Source organism: Archocentrus centrarchus, chromosome 14, assembly GCF_007364275.1.
Source record: "Archocentrus centrarchus isolate MPI-CPG fArcCen1 chromosome 14, fArcCen1, whole genome shotgun sequence".
Lineage (NCBI taxonomy): Eukaryota > Metazoa > Chordata > Actinopteri > Cichliformes > Cichlidae > Archocentrus > Archocentrus centrarchus.
In genome coordinates, this window is record NC_044359.1 from 26,950,986 (window position 1) to 26,966,524 (window position 15,539).

The window sequence follows — 15,539 nt, forward strand, 5'->3', positions numbered from 1 at the left end:
GTACAGTAATCTTTAACAGTGTCAGTGGTGATGCCTTTGAGGAAACAAACTGTTACCAGCATACTACTGCACAATGCCCTGGTATGTTATAGTACAGCCCTCAGTCCTCTCATTGCTCATGTAAGCCCCATTACTTTTTAAAAAGAAGTCATAAATTCAAATTGTTAAATTGTACCCGCCTAAGGGGGTGATTGCCCAGATACGGGACTTTGCTGAGTGACTTTGCTGTGGTGTGACAGAGGCAGTGCAGTGTGAAAAAATCAGCACACTGCAAATGATACTTTATTTGTTCAACTTAAAAATGGGAGTGAGAGGGAGTGCAATTATCACTTAAGTGTAATAACACCAGCAAATACTTTGATAGGTTTATTTAGTTTAAACTGGAATTAAATGTACTGAACTGCCCAAATCTGTTTCAGCCTGATCAGAATCAAGATTTTCTTGATTGATTCAAATTTACAGAACACCCTAATCATTTTTTAATGTCCAGTTCAACCAGAGGATTGATATGTAAAGCCTGTGTTCACTCAGTTTTCATTTTGCAGACTTGGTTCTTCATTGAAAATGAGGAAATTGCAGTTGCTAAATTCCAAATTTTCCCCGTAGTCTTAAAGTGAAGCATGGAGAAGTGTTGTTAGAAGCATGTGTTTGTCTGCCTCTTTGCTCATGCAGAATTCCCCCCTGACCTTACACAGGAATGCGTATTAGGGGATGATGAGGGGAGAATTTGATATTGGCCCCTCGAGATAGTGGGCATTCCAGACCTAGGGGGCACAAAAAGACATTTCTGCTTTCTGTGGTCCCCATCGTCAGGCATAAACGCTGCTTCCTGCAATCTGTCACTAGAACCCTCCAAAACGCTTAGGCACCTGATGACACTGCAGGGGCGCCTTGCGTCTCCTTGGAGAGCAGGAGGCAAGGAGAGAGTATGGGGGGGTTAAAATAATTAGCAACTCTACTGTATGCGTATGATTATCTTCAGCTTGTCGAGGCAAGTTTAACTTTTGTGTGGCCGTTTAGTGACAGGAAAATGTCACGGCAGAAACTCTGGACAGGTATGTTTTTCATCCAGGACAGCTCCATTTGCATTGTCTCCGAAGGTGCGGTACCAAAGGCCAGAAGCCCACAGAGAAGTTATTGTACGTCCAATTGGGAGGTGGGGATTTTAACACCAGCACAGTGCTGGAGAACCACTGCTGTCTCATTTGCAGACTGTACTAACAAACCACTCGAAACTCTGGGACAAATGGCTCAGTTATGAGGGATGAAAAATAATCTAGTCCCCAATGTTATGTTTTTCAATACTCCATTCATGGTAGGATGTAGCGCAGATCCGCTGGGGAATAATGTTGCCTTTTGTGTCAGCTCTGCTTCCCCTCCCTTCTCACTTCCCTGTGCTGAGAAATAGCTGAAAGATCTCGGCCCCACAAAAATACCCCTTAATGTCTGAGATAAACCAGAGAATAAACACTGTCAGTCCCTTTAATGGAGAGGATTTTGGGCCATGTAAATAGAGAATCAATGGATTTGTCAGCGAGTAATCTCACCACACTTCTTAAAAAAGTGATGTTCTTTTTGCTTTAGTGACAAAATATAAAAGAGGAAAGGGTGCTCATATAGTGTTAAATATTTCAGGCAGTATTTAACACTATATGAGCTCAGCTTTCTGATGTCTGTGTAAATGTGCAGTCATGCAGAAGCCACGAATAAAATAATGAAAAGGCAGATTTTAAGACAGTAACATCCACTGACTTGCCAAGGAGCTCTATTCATCTAAAAATGTTCACGATAATCAAATAAAGCATTTGAAATAAAGCGATATAAACTTAGTATTTCATAAATAAAAATACATACCTGATGTAAAAGTTATAGTCTTGCCCCACAAAAAAAAAAAAAAAAATTATATAAAAGTAAAATAGGTTTCCTCCCCCCGGAAAACTACAAAAATGTCATCAAAGCACAAACAGGTGGCAGCTTAATTCCACAAGTCACACAGAAAATACAGAAGGTTTGCGTAGAGATGGAGGCAGGGACCTCAGAGTATCCAGCGCTACGTGTTTTAGGTCTTTCATCTCCTTAACCCTGCTTGACTATAAGTACCTGACTTCAGTGACAGAGATTACGTAAAACAATAAATACCAGAGCATTGTATAATAATATTCTAACGCCCTGTACCTGTCTATGCTTAAAAGAAGCAGGAGGGGCAAAAAAAAAAAAAAAAGACAAAGACAGTGAAAGCTAACCCTTTACTGGTACCCCTGCATCTCCAGTTTCAGGTAGCGCTCTCAGAAGGTGTGGTCCTGCTCATCCCTGCACGCACTTACAAAGATGGACAAGGCTGTGGCTTAGGTCCCACGTGTGTGTGTGTGTGTGTGTGTGTGTGTGTGTGTGTGTGTGTGTGTGTGTGTGTGTGTGTGTGTGTGTGTGTGTGTGTGTGTGTGTGTGGGACTCTCCCACACAGAGATCCTCTAAAGCAGGAGGGCTGTGGGATTATGAGGCAATGAGTCCCACTGAAAGCTGATGACTGGCAAATAAATGGCACACATTACTGTCTTGTCTGCGTGCTCAATGATGCAACTTTGAAAGCTTAATTGTTTGCTATAAGGCATAAGTTATCTCCAGTGTGGAACCTTCAAACTTTTTCAAAAGCTGAATAGCCTGTAGAAAGTTTGCTTGGATTGTTCTTCCTGTAAGAAAAAAAAAAAAAAAAAAAGATTCGGTACCTACTTTGCTTAATCAAACACATTCAAGTGAGTGGCTTAAGCTGTCTATGTGGTTCTATTCCAAATAGAGAAAATATCTTTGTAACTAGTTCTGTTATATGAGTCTTGACCAGGAAATGCCTGGAGCCTCTGAATTATAGAGCAGACTAACACAAACAACTTCCCAGCGTTAATCCTTCCTGAGGTGCAGAGAAACGTGCTGCCTATTCACAGCATTTGTCTGTGATTTCAAGGACCGATTCAGGGCTCCTTCCTGAAGTGACACCCAAATTAGCACCTTAACCAAAATACAAGGATTTAGTTACACCAGGCTAATTTTAAGCCTGTTAATTCCTGTATAAACAAATCCAGGAAATGCCTCAATCATTCCAACATCCATTCAGGACTAATGAGACCAATCAGACTATTGAACACCATGCATGTATGTATCAGCACATAGCATTAAGAGGATCATCAGTGTGACAATATTAATCTCAGGTGACATCCATATAAGTTAAAAGCTCTTTGAGGTCAGAGCAAAACATTGCATCAGTAACCACATTTCCTTTATACTGCAGGTATACACAGATCAGAACTCAAAATACCAGGTCTTTATGCATTAAAATATCTGTAACAAAGGTTAATGAACAGAATAAGTTCATTAAGTTCATTCAGAGCTGGGGGCAGATTTTATGTGCCATGTGACTGATTGTTGAGTGGACCCGGTTCTAAAATAGTTACCAAATGAAACAATAGAATGTTTAACAATTTATAATTTGCAAAAATGTGTTATTTAAAGCCATGAAGATGAGACCGTAACAACAGTAGGAGCAATCGATTGGGTCTGCAGATGTATCGTAATACACACATTATGTGTTTACTGGAGGAAGAGAATCCAGCCTCTCGAGCCTCATTACCGGTCAGCAGACAGAACAGAAAGCACGACGGGGAATAGCCGATGCTCCCAGGGTGCTGATAAGTGTATGAAAGCAGCAGGAAAAGCAGCATTTTCTTCTTATGGCTTTTCATTAGTGGAGTCAGTGTGAAGGAATCTGGGTTAAAAAACAAAACAATGACACCGGGTTAAAAGAAAAAAAAGAATTTAATATTTTGCTGCTGCCCTGCATCATGTTTTTTATGCAGCACACAATCTACAGGCGACATCTCTTTTTGGCATGTTTTCAGGAATTCACATACAGGCCACTTCTCATCACATGTTACATAGATTCCAAGCTTCAGGATAAAATAAAGGGGAAGCTGGAAGAGCACAAGCCTGATCTGTTTGATCTTTGACCTCGACTACCAGTCAAAAATCCCCCTGGGTTCGCCAGCACATTGAAAAGGAATCCCTTCATCAGCTAGGTGACTATATTATTTTCTTTGTGCTGGTATTTCCCTTTTATATTGTTAATGTGAGGTCAGCTTTTGTTAGATTCATAAAATGGTAGCTACAATTAAAAACCCATCATGATTAGGCAATTTACTTTATCTTACTTAGTTTTCTACAGGACATTTGCTTGATACTGTTGCCTGTCTCATTGTAATTCTGTCATGATGTTTTTTTCAAAATGGTTCATTTCATCATTCCAACAAAGGAGGGTGGAAAAAGTATCCATAAACAATGATTGATTCATTGTTATTAATAACCATAAAAAAAACCTTTCAGATGCTCATTCGTTTCCCGCTTTTGTGCATGCTAGAAGTGAAAAGTGGCAGCTGTTAACTGAAACATTTGCTCACTTTCTCTGTCTATCGTGTCAGTTTTGTGTTGAAAGGCTGTTGCACTGCCTGAAGGGGGTCATTAATACTAGTTTAAAACCATGCATAATTTGGTGAAAGCTGTGATCATAATGCTGCCATTTTCTTCAAGTGTTCAGCTGAGACAGTGAGCCAGCATGCACTATCCCAGACCAATGACAGTGAAGATTTCTCTAAAAATGGAGTAACAGTTCACAGCTTAAAGCAGCTTCTTTGTAAGAAATGACAGAGAGAGAGAGAGAGAGAGAGAGAGAGAGCAACATGGCTACAGAGAATCTGACACTCCTCTAGATTCAGATGTAAAAGTGCAAAAAAAAAAAAGTGATTGATTATGGAAGAAAACTGAATTAGTATCAATAATGTTGCATAATGACAAAATGTATGAAATCAGCCATCCAAGTTGGCATACTGTGTTCAACAGACCTTTTCTTTTTCAGAAGGACTGACCAAAGTTGGGAATTAAGCTTCTGGAAAATGTGCATTGTTAGCCTGCTGATGATTTGGTGAAGTCAGCTATTGTACATTTTCTTTGGTTCATATTAGAAATATATAGATCATCCATTTTTTAGGTCAGTTTTGGGTGTATTTATGTCGCCAGGTTGCAACAATAGGAGTCCGGACATACAAAGAGCTTTCAGGGCAATGACGTACAACCTTGTAAGGTTATGTCTTTGTGATGTGGGCTCATGATGTCATAGCCAGCCCCCATCCCCCCACCCCCCAACCCCGGGCTATGAAGGTTGGGCTTGAATTTAACACAAAAGTACAGCATAACATCCAGGCACCTAAGAGGATCGAGAAAACTGGTAACATTCAGTATCCCAAAGGTGGTGAAAACACAGTCAGCATCATGTCAAGACTTGGTGCAGCTGTTCTTTATTGTCATGCAGTTTCTAAATTCCTCCTTTCTTTAGAATCAAATGAAAATTGTAATCTGTGTTCATCCACAGCATAAAGGTTCAATAGCAAACTTTACATATTTGTTTGAAAGATTTTGGTATCAGAATAATGCCAGGAGATTACATAACCCTGAGGATATTAAGTTAACCAAAAACAGTAAGGAAATGCCAGTTTACCCTTAAATGCCCCATTTCTCATAGAGATACAGCTGCATGTTGTCAATGCATGAATGCCACGCTTTGAGGCATGATTCACAATAGGAAAAAAAAAGGGAGACTCAAATATCTTGGAAAAAAAAGAGTGTATGCCAGAACTGTACATGCCTCTGGTCATTTGTCTTGTGTACATGAAAACTAAACTTAGCACAAAAAGTAAGGAAATTTGGGTTTGCTCTATTTCTTTGTTGTACAATGCTTCTTGGTAATGAATCTTATACCATTAAATGGTGCCACATTTGTAAGGAAAATGCATTCGTGGGTTGAGCAGCAGAGTTGAGTACATGGGTTGTGTGCATGAAAAAAATTTACCAAATCTTCTCTGCTAATGTCAAACAGCTGATTCTGCTGCTGACTCTTGTTTGGTTTAGTTTATTGGATTGGATGATTGAAGTCTGAAGAAACCTGAAGGAACCTGAACGTGTGGAGGAATGTTATTTTCAGCACTGTGTCCAGAATCTGCCTACTGTGGTTGGATTGTAGGCTCAAAGTGTGGAGAAGATCCAGAGAATGCTTTGCTGATTGCTGCACCAATAGGGTAACAGCTTTTGGTGGAGGCAGTGTGATGGTGTGCGGCAGAAAAACACAGCTTGTCATTACTGGAGGCAATCTCAGTGCAGATTCTGCAACCAGTGGCAATCCCATATCTCCACAGTCTAGGACTGAACTCTATCCTGCAAGATGACAACGCTCACCCCCACAGAGTGGGTTTTTTTAGTGAGTACCAGAATTTGGGAGTGGAGAGGATGGCATGGCCTGCCTGCAATACTGACTTGAACCCCACTGAACACTTGTTGGATCAGCTTGAGCATGCTGTTCATGACAGAGTGACCAACAGAACCACACTGGCTGACTTGTGACAAATACTGGTTGAGGAATGGGATGCCATCCCACAGCAGTGTGTGACCAGCATAAGGAGTAGATGCCAGGCTGTGGTGGCTGTGTATGGTTCTTCCACATGCTGCTGAGGCCCCTGATTGTGTAATGACTAAATTGTTTGTTCCAAATATGTCTTGTTTCAAATGTCTATGTCGCTCTTGTCAGTTTTTTGTTGAAAGGCTGTTGCACTGCCTGAAGGGGGTCATTAATACTAGTTTAAAGCCATGCATAATTTGGTGAAAGCTGTGATCATAATGCTGCCATTTTCTTCAAGTGTTCAGCTGAGATAGTGAGCCAGCATGCGCTATCCCAGACCAATGAGGGTGAAGATTTCTCTGAAAACTGAGTCACAGTTCAGAGCTTAAAGCAGCTTCTTTGTAAGAAATGACAGAGGGAGAGCAACATGACTACAGAGAATGTTGCAGTCCTCTAGATTCAGATGTAAAAGTGCAAAAAAAATTGGTATGTACTAAAGTAAACCCCATCAAAACACATAAAATGATGACTGATTCAAGAAAACAGAATTAGTATCAATAACACGACATAATTACAAAGTGTATGAAATCGTGACATTTAGCAAATAACTCTTTGAACTTGATGTACTTTTTGCACTTTTTGTCTTGTTTCTTCAGACTTCAATCATCCAGTCCAATAAACAGCATCAAACAAGAGTCAATGGCAGAATCAGCTGTTTGGCATTAGCAGAGAAGATGTGGTAAATTTTTCATGGACGCAACCCACATGCTCAACTCTGCTGCTCAACCCATTAATGCATTTTCCTTTGAAATGTGGCTCCATTTAAGAGGAAATGAGCAGGCTTTCCAATAGTATAATTTATTACCATGAAGCATTGTTACATTTACTTGTTTTTGTGTCACATTTATTACATATTATTCAAAAATAGTACTGAGATGCATACCAGAGCATACTTTATATGACAACACATGCACAGGCTTCAGGTGAGTACTGTGGAAACAGGGCTGATGCCATAAGTACATCCAGAAATATGTTTATACTGGGATAGGCTCCAGCACCCCAACAACCCTGAATTGGATAAGTGGAAGAGGATGGATGGATGGATGGATGGATGGATGGATGGATGGATTGATGGATGGATGGATGGATGGATGGATCACAACCAAGGAATATGTTTGGAACTTAGATGTAAAAGAGAGGAAATGGAGGAAGTGCACTGAGAAAAGTAGATGCAGTAGCTTATATTTGGATAGTAGCAGTAGATTTGCTCTCTCTCTGTATCAGTTTCTGCCTCTTCGCAACAGTCTGCCACACGTGAGCAGACAGAGATGGGACTGAAAGAGGGAGCGGCTCAAGGGCAACCCGATAACACATGCTGAGGCTCTCTCTTTCTGTCTATCTCTGTATCTTTCATCCTCACAATGAACACAAAGCTTTAGAGATGCTGTCAGCTGCTGCGCTTGCATTAGTGATGATTAAAAGAAAGAATACTGCAAAATTACAGAGCAGTTCTCTGCTGACACAAACGCCACACAGTGGACAGTGCCTGATGGATTCTGGCAACATGATATTGAAAAGGTATGTACATACCTTTGAGGATTTGTATAATATCATTGCCACTGCCAGATAATGAAACTCCAGGAAGCATTTTATCAAGGTCCAGCAAATCATTTTAAACAGTGCATTCCTGTTGATTATATTATCCTGACACTGGTTTGGTTACAAAGGTGGGGTGATAGTAATAATAGCAATCACAGATTATCTGTTTGCTTTCTTTTTATGCCAAGATTTAATGGCACATAAAAGTGTAATTGAAATCAAACTTATTCTACTGACCTATGAGCTGTTTTGATATGTTTCTTATTTCTGTTTAAAAAGCAGTGGTAAAAGTGTGTAATCAGGCAAAACGTTAATCTCAGCTTTTAGAAAAAGCAGCAAGATGTCACTGTGATATCTGTACTTTCTCCTTTTACTTCCACCCACCCGCTCTCTTTCTCTCCAACTGCACAGTGCTGCTATTCCCCATCTGTCCACCAGTCACTTCAGTTGAGGGTTTCTTCTTAGTTAGCTCTCAGTGTGGCTGTGGTACAGTTTTCTGATTGTTTGCATAGTTTCTCAGTCAGTCCTTCCCTTCATGTGAAAGCTTTCTTTTTAAGTCCTGTAAGCCTGTCATATCTCAGCAAGCTTGCCTTTGAACTTTAATTTAGTGACATTTATTTTTAGCCCAACCTGCTGTGACTTGCGTCTGCCTTCCTTTTCCTCCTTCCTGTTTGCCAGTTATCTAAAATAGTGACACAAGGGAAGGTTTGTCAGTGTGTTTACACACATATTTACACACTACAGATACTTCTCTTTCATTAAAAGCCTTGCTGGCATTTGCTCAATACCTAGATCCTGAATCTGAAGCAGCTAAATAAACTTCAGTAAGAAATGCCCATCCTGCATGTAAAAATTACTTGTGTGGCAACTGAATATTGTAAACAGCCCTATCTGAAGTATATCAAGACACAGTGGTTGTTTAAAATCAAACAAATATATTGTTCTAATATTGTTATTGCATTTTGCTCTTGACATTAGTAAGTCATTGAACCTTATCAGATGAATGCTTTGAACTGGAAAAATAATTTTTTAAAAATGACCCTCATTTATGATCAGTAATAATCCATCTCCTGTAATAATTCTTCATTGAAAAATATATAGAAACTCAACACTAGCACTGTGTAGCCACTAGTGGTCCTTCATCTCCCACAAGTTTGTAGAAGCATGGATGGACTCCATTGTTTTGTTGCCTTCAGTGTCAGTATGTAATATTGCAATTTAGGGAAAATAATAATAATAATAATTTAAAAAAAAAACAAAAAACATCCAAATCTGTGCATTGAAGACAGAAATGTGTGCTTTATGGGCTATTAGAAGAAATAGCTTATATATAAAACACCGAAAGTGTCCATTGCAGCCTGAGGTACGTGAATGCAGCACTGCTCCTGGCCGGGCCAGCAGGATGACGCCGGACAGAGGCTGAGGGTGACACTGGTGTCTGTCACATAAACAAACCCCTTCTCCAAGGCTCCGTGGACCTTTAACAACTAACGTTGGCGTTGTTAGCGTTATTACACGGTTCATTTTAATGCCGACAGAAGTCCTGTAGTCAAAAGACGATGTCCCCATTGATGAAAAGTTAAATATAGTAGTTGTGTCTGCTGAGAGGTGAGTTTGATACAAGTTGTGGCTAGAAAAGTAAACGTTAAGCTAACACTGGCTAACAAGACGCAGTAGCCACCAGAAGAGATTTTCTTTTTCCGGCGTCGTTATACCACAGTGTTATTCATTTTACAGAATACCGTAATATAATTTAGCACCACCTATTTGAGGCTTTGACATTAATGCGCTAAAGCAAGATGAAGCTACTTAATTAGCTCGAATTAGCAGAGTCCCCATCCTCTGTGTAATATGAGCACTACACTCGCGTCCATATGGGCACCGCTAAGTTGAGGTAATGATGGGCAGAACGGGTTTCAGTAACGGTAGCTAAGGGTGTTTGTTTTTTTGCTGGAGGTCACTGTATCACTTGTTGCATCCTCAGCTTAATGTATGGCTGCTGTTACATAAGCTCCATTGCCTGGTCCTGAGCAAATGAGGAAGTGTTTTTTTTAATGACGTGGACATGAGTTTATTAAGCTAACTTTAGATAATAACAAATTAGTAAGTGCCATAGTTAATCTAGATAAATTTGACATGTTTGGCTGGACATAAACCAGGCTAGTCAGCTACCATCACAATTTCCTCTTCTCCTTGTGTCGAGATATTTAAGCTTTCTTTCTCCATTCACAACAAAACAACCCCAAGATTTCTCTGTGTTCACTGTACTTGCTTAGTTGAAGCTTTTGATTCCTCACTCATCTAAAAACATTACATTTCATATACATTTTATTACCTTTATCTTTAACCTACGACTGTTTTTCCATTTCTCTCACCCCCTCCACTACCACATTCTTCCAGTGACCTGATGCTATAATTGCATGCTGCATGCCTGATCCATCAACCCATCACCCACCTGCACATCCTGTCAGTTCTGATGCTTAGCCCTTCTTTAGCAATGAGAACTGCTCGCCCTTCCGTGCATGTTGTGCTGTGAAATGAGGCATCATGACTGAAGACAGGGTTAACCCTCTGGCACTGTCATCTAAGAAATCATGCCAGGACCGGAAGGGCTCTGGACGAGAGCTAGAGAGGCTGCGGGCAGACTTGGAAGTGGCGAAAACGAGAACGCGGCGGGCCCATGAGGACCTCGGTGTGGAGCTTAGACGCCTACGAGAAGAAGCAGAGCGGGAGCAGCAGAGGGCCTTGAGGGAGCTGACGGCCAGACAAGGGTGCCAAAAGGACGGAAAGTCTAACAGACACAGGTATCTTCTAGCTAAAGAGGCGGACACTGGAAGCAGCAAACAGCACAGTAAAGTTGACTTCACACGGAAAAAGGCTTTTTGTTTTTGCAGCAGGCAAACGTATACAAAGCTGGAGCAGTTGCTGCTGACACTATATAAGAAGATAAATGGTGAGCAGGCAGCTTATAAATTGCGTCACAGGCAGGAATTTGAGCTAGAAAAGGCCATCTTCCTCTGCCACCTGCTAGAAGCCCATGGAAGACTGTTGCAGGGAGTGCAGAAAGCGGGACCCCTCAGACATGTTTTCAAAAGCCTATCAAGGAAGCCATCTCAGGAAGACAGCATTAAATACCATCAGACGACGCCCCTCCTAACCCAACCCAGGGCCTCGCTCCAGAGACCCCACAGTGCCTCCCACTTGCCAAAAACCAAAACCAAACAAGATCAGTGGAAGCAGCCTTCAGGCAGGACCTTGTGTGCAGCTGACCCCTGCGTCACTGCTGCAGTCTTGGACACCTGTCAGAGCAGCTCTCAGAATATTTGTCACTCTTTCAACACTCCCCATGCAGGCTGGGACAGTCAGCCGTCCTCCTGCACTGAGTCCTCTGGGTCTGAGGAGTCCTCGCCATCCAAATGCATGAAGACAAACATGGAGGTGAGCAACTTCATATTTCCAGCTTATCCTTTTCACTGCTTGTTTACAAATCAAGAAGGGACTAAAAAGCCACAATATTTAAAAAAGTGATAACGTTAAAGGTAAAGTTTAAAACATTGATCATCTTGTTAAATGAAATGCTCTTCTAGTTCTTGACATTCATGCCAATTTTATGGTTGATATAGGTATACAGTATGTCAATAGAAACCTTTCTGTATAAAAATATACTCTACCGCTCCTTGCTGTCCTCTGTCCATGTTTACAAGTTGTCTTCACTGACTTTACTTGGGGAGTGCCACATATCTTGGCCTGGTACTACCCCTCTTGGATCTGTAGAATAAAAAACTGCACACATGCCTGCACAGGCATCCTGATAGTTTGGAATCATGAGACAACACATAGAAACACAATTCAGTGGTAATTAAATCTCTAACCTGGCTAAGCAATATAAATCTAGCATTGGTTGCTTCGTCACATCCAGATCTACTTTGTTGTCATTACACTTGTATGTGAACAGTATATACAGTGGTCTCCCAGTTGTTGTACAAGATATATAACACACAGTACATACAGCAGTAGGACTTATAGTGCCCTCCTCACAGTTTTGGCCAGTGCCATGTCTTTAACGTTGTGCACATGCTAGCTGTGTGTAAACATGAGCAACAGATCAGTTTGCTTAACAGCCACAGGTGCCATTTATAACAGTGTTTTTTTGTTTTTTTTTTAAACTTTATGCAGTCCTCATTTAACTACTAACCATTATCCTTCGATGTAAAAATATATTAAATGGCATCTATTATGTGCTATTCAAATTCTATTTTCTTATTTATGGACTTTACCAGTGTAATGTTGGGTAATTCACAGTTCAAAATAATCCTTACTTATTTTATACACAGAGATTAAAGCTCCTCCATGAATTGCCACCTGAGTTATGAGCTATGCTGTTGGTGGCAATTTGCCCCTGGTAGGGTCTCCCAAGGCATCTGATGGTTGGATGGCGGTTGAAGTCTGAATCTTTGGCAGTCCGATCTTCAGTTGCTGAAGCTTCCTTTGATTATGTGGAACACCATCTCTCTGGTGGGGAATGAGCCTGAGCTAGTGCTTGATGCTGACAGATACTAGCTAGATGGAACCAGTGTCCTGGAGAGGGGTGGGACACTCTTCCACTCTGGAGTTGCTTTTGGTGAGAGGCAGTGTGCATGGGTGAGTGTATTCCACAGTTTGCCGTTTGCACATGGGGGTTTTCCCCAGAGGACAAGAGAGTTGCTTCCTGATTGTCATCTCCATTTAAGCAGCAAACAACATACAGGTGTTCATAAGTGCACGTGGCACCAGGACACTCTAAGCTGAAGACTGATGATTGATTTTGTAATCGTATTGTCAGATTGTTGGCTGAATGATCTGTATATTCAGGTGAAGAGAGGAGTAGAGCTGTCAACTCATCACCACCCGGTGGTTAGTTTGATCGGGTAGCGGGGAAGAATACTAGACAAGACTGGTGCACCCAAATGGATAGTGAGGGCACGCTGGGTATGTCTGGCAGAGGCTCTGGTCCACAGGATCTTCAACTCTCACCTCTGACAGAGCTTTCCACATCAACCACAGGATGATGTGGTTCTTTTGGCTTCATCAATCAATGACCTCCAGCTCACACTGGGGCTGATTGCAGCCTATCTGACATGGCTGGGATGAGAATTAGTACCTCAAAGTCCAATGCCATGGTCCTCAGTTGGCAAAGGATGGTGTGCCCACTTCAGGATGGCAGTGAGTTACAGACCCAGGTGGAGGACTTTAAGTATCTAGGGGTCTTGTGCACAAGTAAAGTGAGAGTGGAGCGGGAAATTGACAGACAGATTGGGGCCACATCTGCAGTGATGTGAATGCTGTACCGATCAGTCATGGTGAAGGGAGAGCTCAGTGTAAAAGTGAAGCTGTTGATTTATTGGTCAATCTGCTTCCCTTCCTTCACCTATGATCACAAGCTTTGGGAAGTGACCGAAAAAACAAGATCACGGATACAAGCGGCAGGAATGAGCTTTCTTTGAGGGGTTGCTGGGCTCAGCCTTAGAGATAGGTTGAGGAACTCCGACATTCAGTAGGGGCTTGGAGTAGAGCCGCTACGCCATATTGAAGGGAGCCAGTGGAGGTGGTTTGGGGATCTGACCAGGATGCCCCTTGGGAGCCTCCTAGGTGAGGTGTTCTGGGCATGTGCCACCAGGAGGAGGCCCCAGGGCAGACCCAGGACACACTGGAAAGGTTACATCTGGAGCTAGGGAGAGGCAGGAGTGAACGTCTCTGCTTAGAAAGCTGCCCTTGCAACCCGGATGGGCGGCTGGATGGACAGGTATTGAAGTGAGATTTGGCAGATGAGCAACCCCCAAGATTGCGTGTAGGGTGCAGCATGGGAATTACTCAGAAATAAGTCACACAAAAGCTTGTCTTGTGAGCTAGATTTTTCTTTGTTTAAAGGCTGCAATCAGCTGGCCTGTGCTGTTACTCCAGTATTTACTGCTTTTTGTGGATTTAGTATTTTAATTGAATTCAACAAGATATAAGCAGATGTTTCATGAGCTATACGGCTGACTTCCTTTCAATTTTTCTATGCAGTATAATCCTAGTATAAAGGTATAATTATTTGATCTAATCAAAAGTGTCACCTTGAACATAATAATTGATAATATATAAAATAATAATTGATATCTGCTACCCTTGGTGTATTTGAACATAACATTGACTATAAACAGCCTGTACCTGTACCAGTCGAACAGAGAGAATGACACAATACAGTCCTCCAAAATAACCAGTGTACCCTGTGCTAAACTGCCTCCTATTTTCATGCAACTTTTGAATAACATAAAATTAGCATATATCAGTTTGTTTTGCAAGATGTTTCACAAAAACATAGTTTGGCAGCAGATCATGTATAGATTCAATATCTGATTTAAAAGCTGTAAAATGAATGAGGACGCTGCAAAATTTACATTTCCAGTTTGTCAAATTTCACTTATTGAGCAGACCTTTGAAAATAATCTCTAATCTTCCTCTCCCATCCTGTCTTTCCTACATCTTTCTCCCCCTCTGGCAGCACCATATATTAATGTTTCTTTTTTATATCTAAATATAGAAAGAAGGTAAGCTAAAATAGATTTGTATAAGTGGAAGCATTGTACAACTTTAAGCTTTTTCCATTCTGTCTGAGCTAAAGTCAGTATTTTTTTGGCAGATATGATAGCTTAGAAATGCTTCTTTTCCCCCACTTTCTTAAGAATGAGCTCATTGGGCACAAACTTAGGTTATGCCTGTCTATCAGTGGTGAATTTAGCACTTTAGTGTGTGCGGAGAGGAGGTGGTGGGTGCATGTGTTTATGCCTCTTGTAGGACTGGCAGAATTGGGTCACTGAACTTCCGTGTCTTAAATTTTGGATCAAGTTTTCATAGAGCGGAAATTGAATAATTAATCAAAGCTTGAACTGTGTCTATACAGCAGTGTCCAATTTCCCATCCCTATATGTTTTTTTTTTTCTTCATAGCTCTTACACGTTGCTGCTAAGGTATTGGGGTCAAATACTACTTTTTAAATCAAGAATGCAGTAGCTTATGCCTCTTTCTATTCCTCTTTCTTTTCAGCTTTGCATAATATTTTTCAGCATGTGTAGAAGGGCACATCCTCAGATTGTTAGCTATTCGATATTGACTTGCCAATGTTTTTTTTTTTTCTTGTATTTTTAATCAGTCCATATCTTAATTATAATAATGTTTAAATTTCAGTAGTGTGACTGTGATAATATGTAGTTTCTTGTGAGATGCTCTTCACACTCTGTCAGAATGTGTGTGAAAGGATGCCACTGACCCCTGATGGACCTGGCTACAGCTCCTTTCTATGCAGGGCATATGTGCTTTGACAGTCATTGGGCATATGTGGTTTTTTTCTCTGTTTTATGCTCAGTGAGGTTTTCATATTTACTGTTTCTTTGCTGAAAGCAGTGGTCATGTGTACTGCAGCTCCCTCGCATATTTAGTTGTTTTTGTTCTCAACACCACTGTTGCTAATAAAGGAGCAAATTTAACCTTT

The 15,539-nt window shown here is 41.1% G+C and overlaps 1 protein-coding gene across 1 annotated transcript in view; it reads left to right on the forward strand.

Annotated features, from left to right (window-relative positions):
• The first annotated feature begins 9,443 nt into the window (after positions 1–9,443).
• The window catches only part of tspoap1 (TSPO associated protein 1), a 64,725-nt gene continuing 58,629 nt past the window's right edge, over positions 9,444–15,539 (forward strand). The window contains exons 1-2 of the mRNA XM_030745640.1: positions 9,444–9,637; positions 10,430–11,467. Of these exons, the coding sequence (XP_030601500.1) occupies positions 10,577–11,467 (891 nt within the window). The 5' untranslated portion in view covers positions 9,444–9,637; positions 10,430–10,576. The remainder of the gene's footprint in view (positions 9,638–10,429; positions 11,468–15,539) is intronic.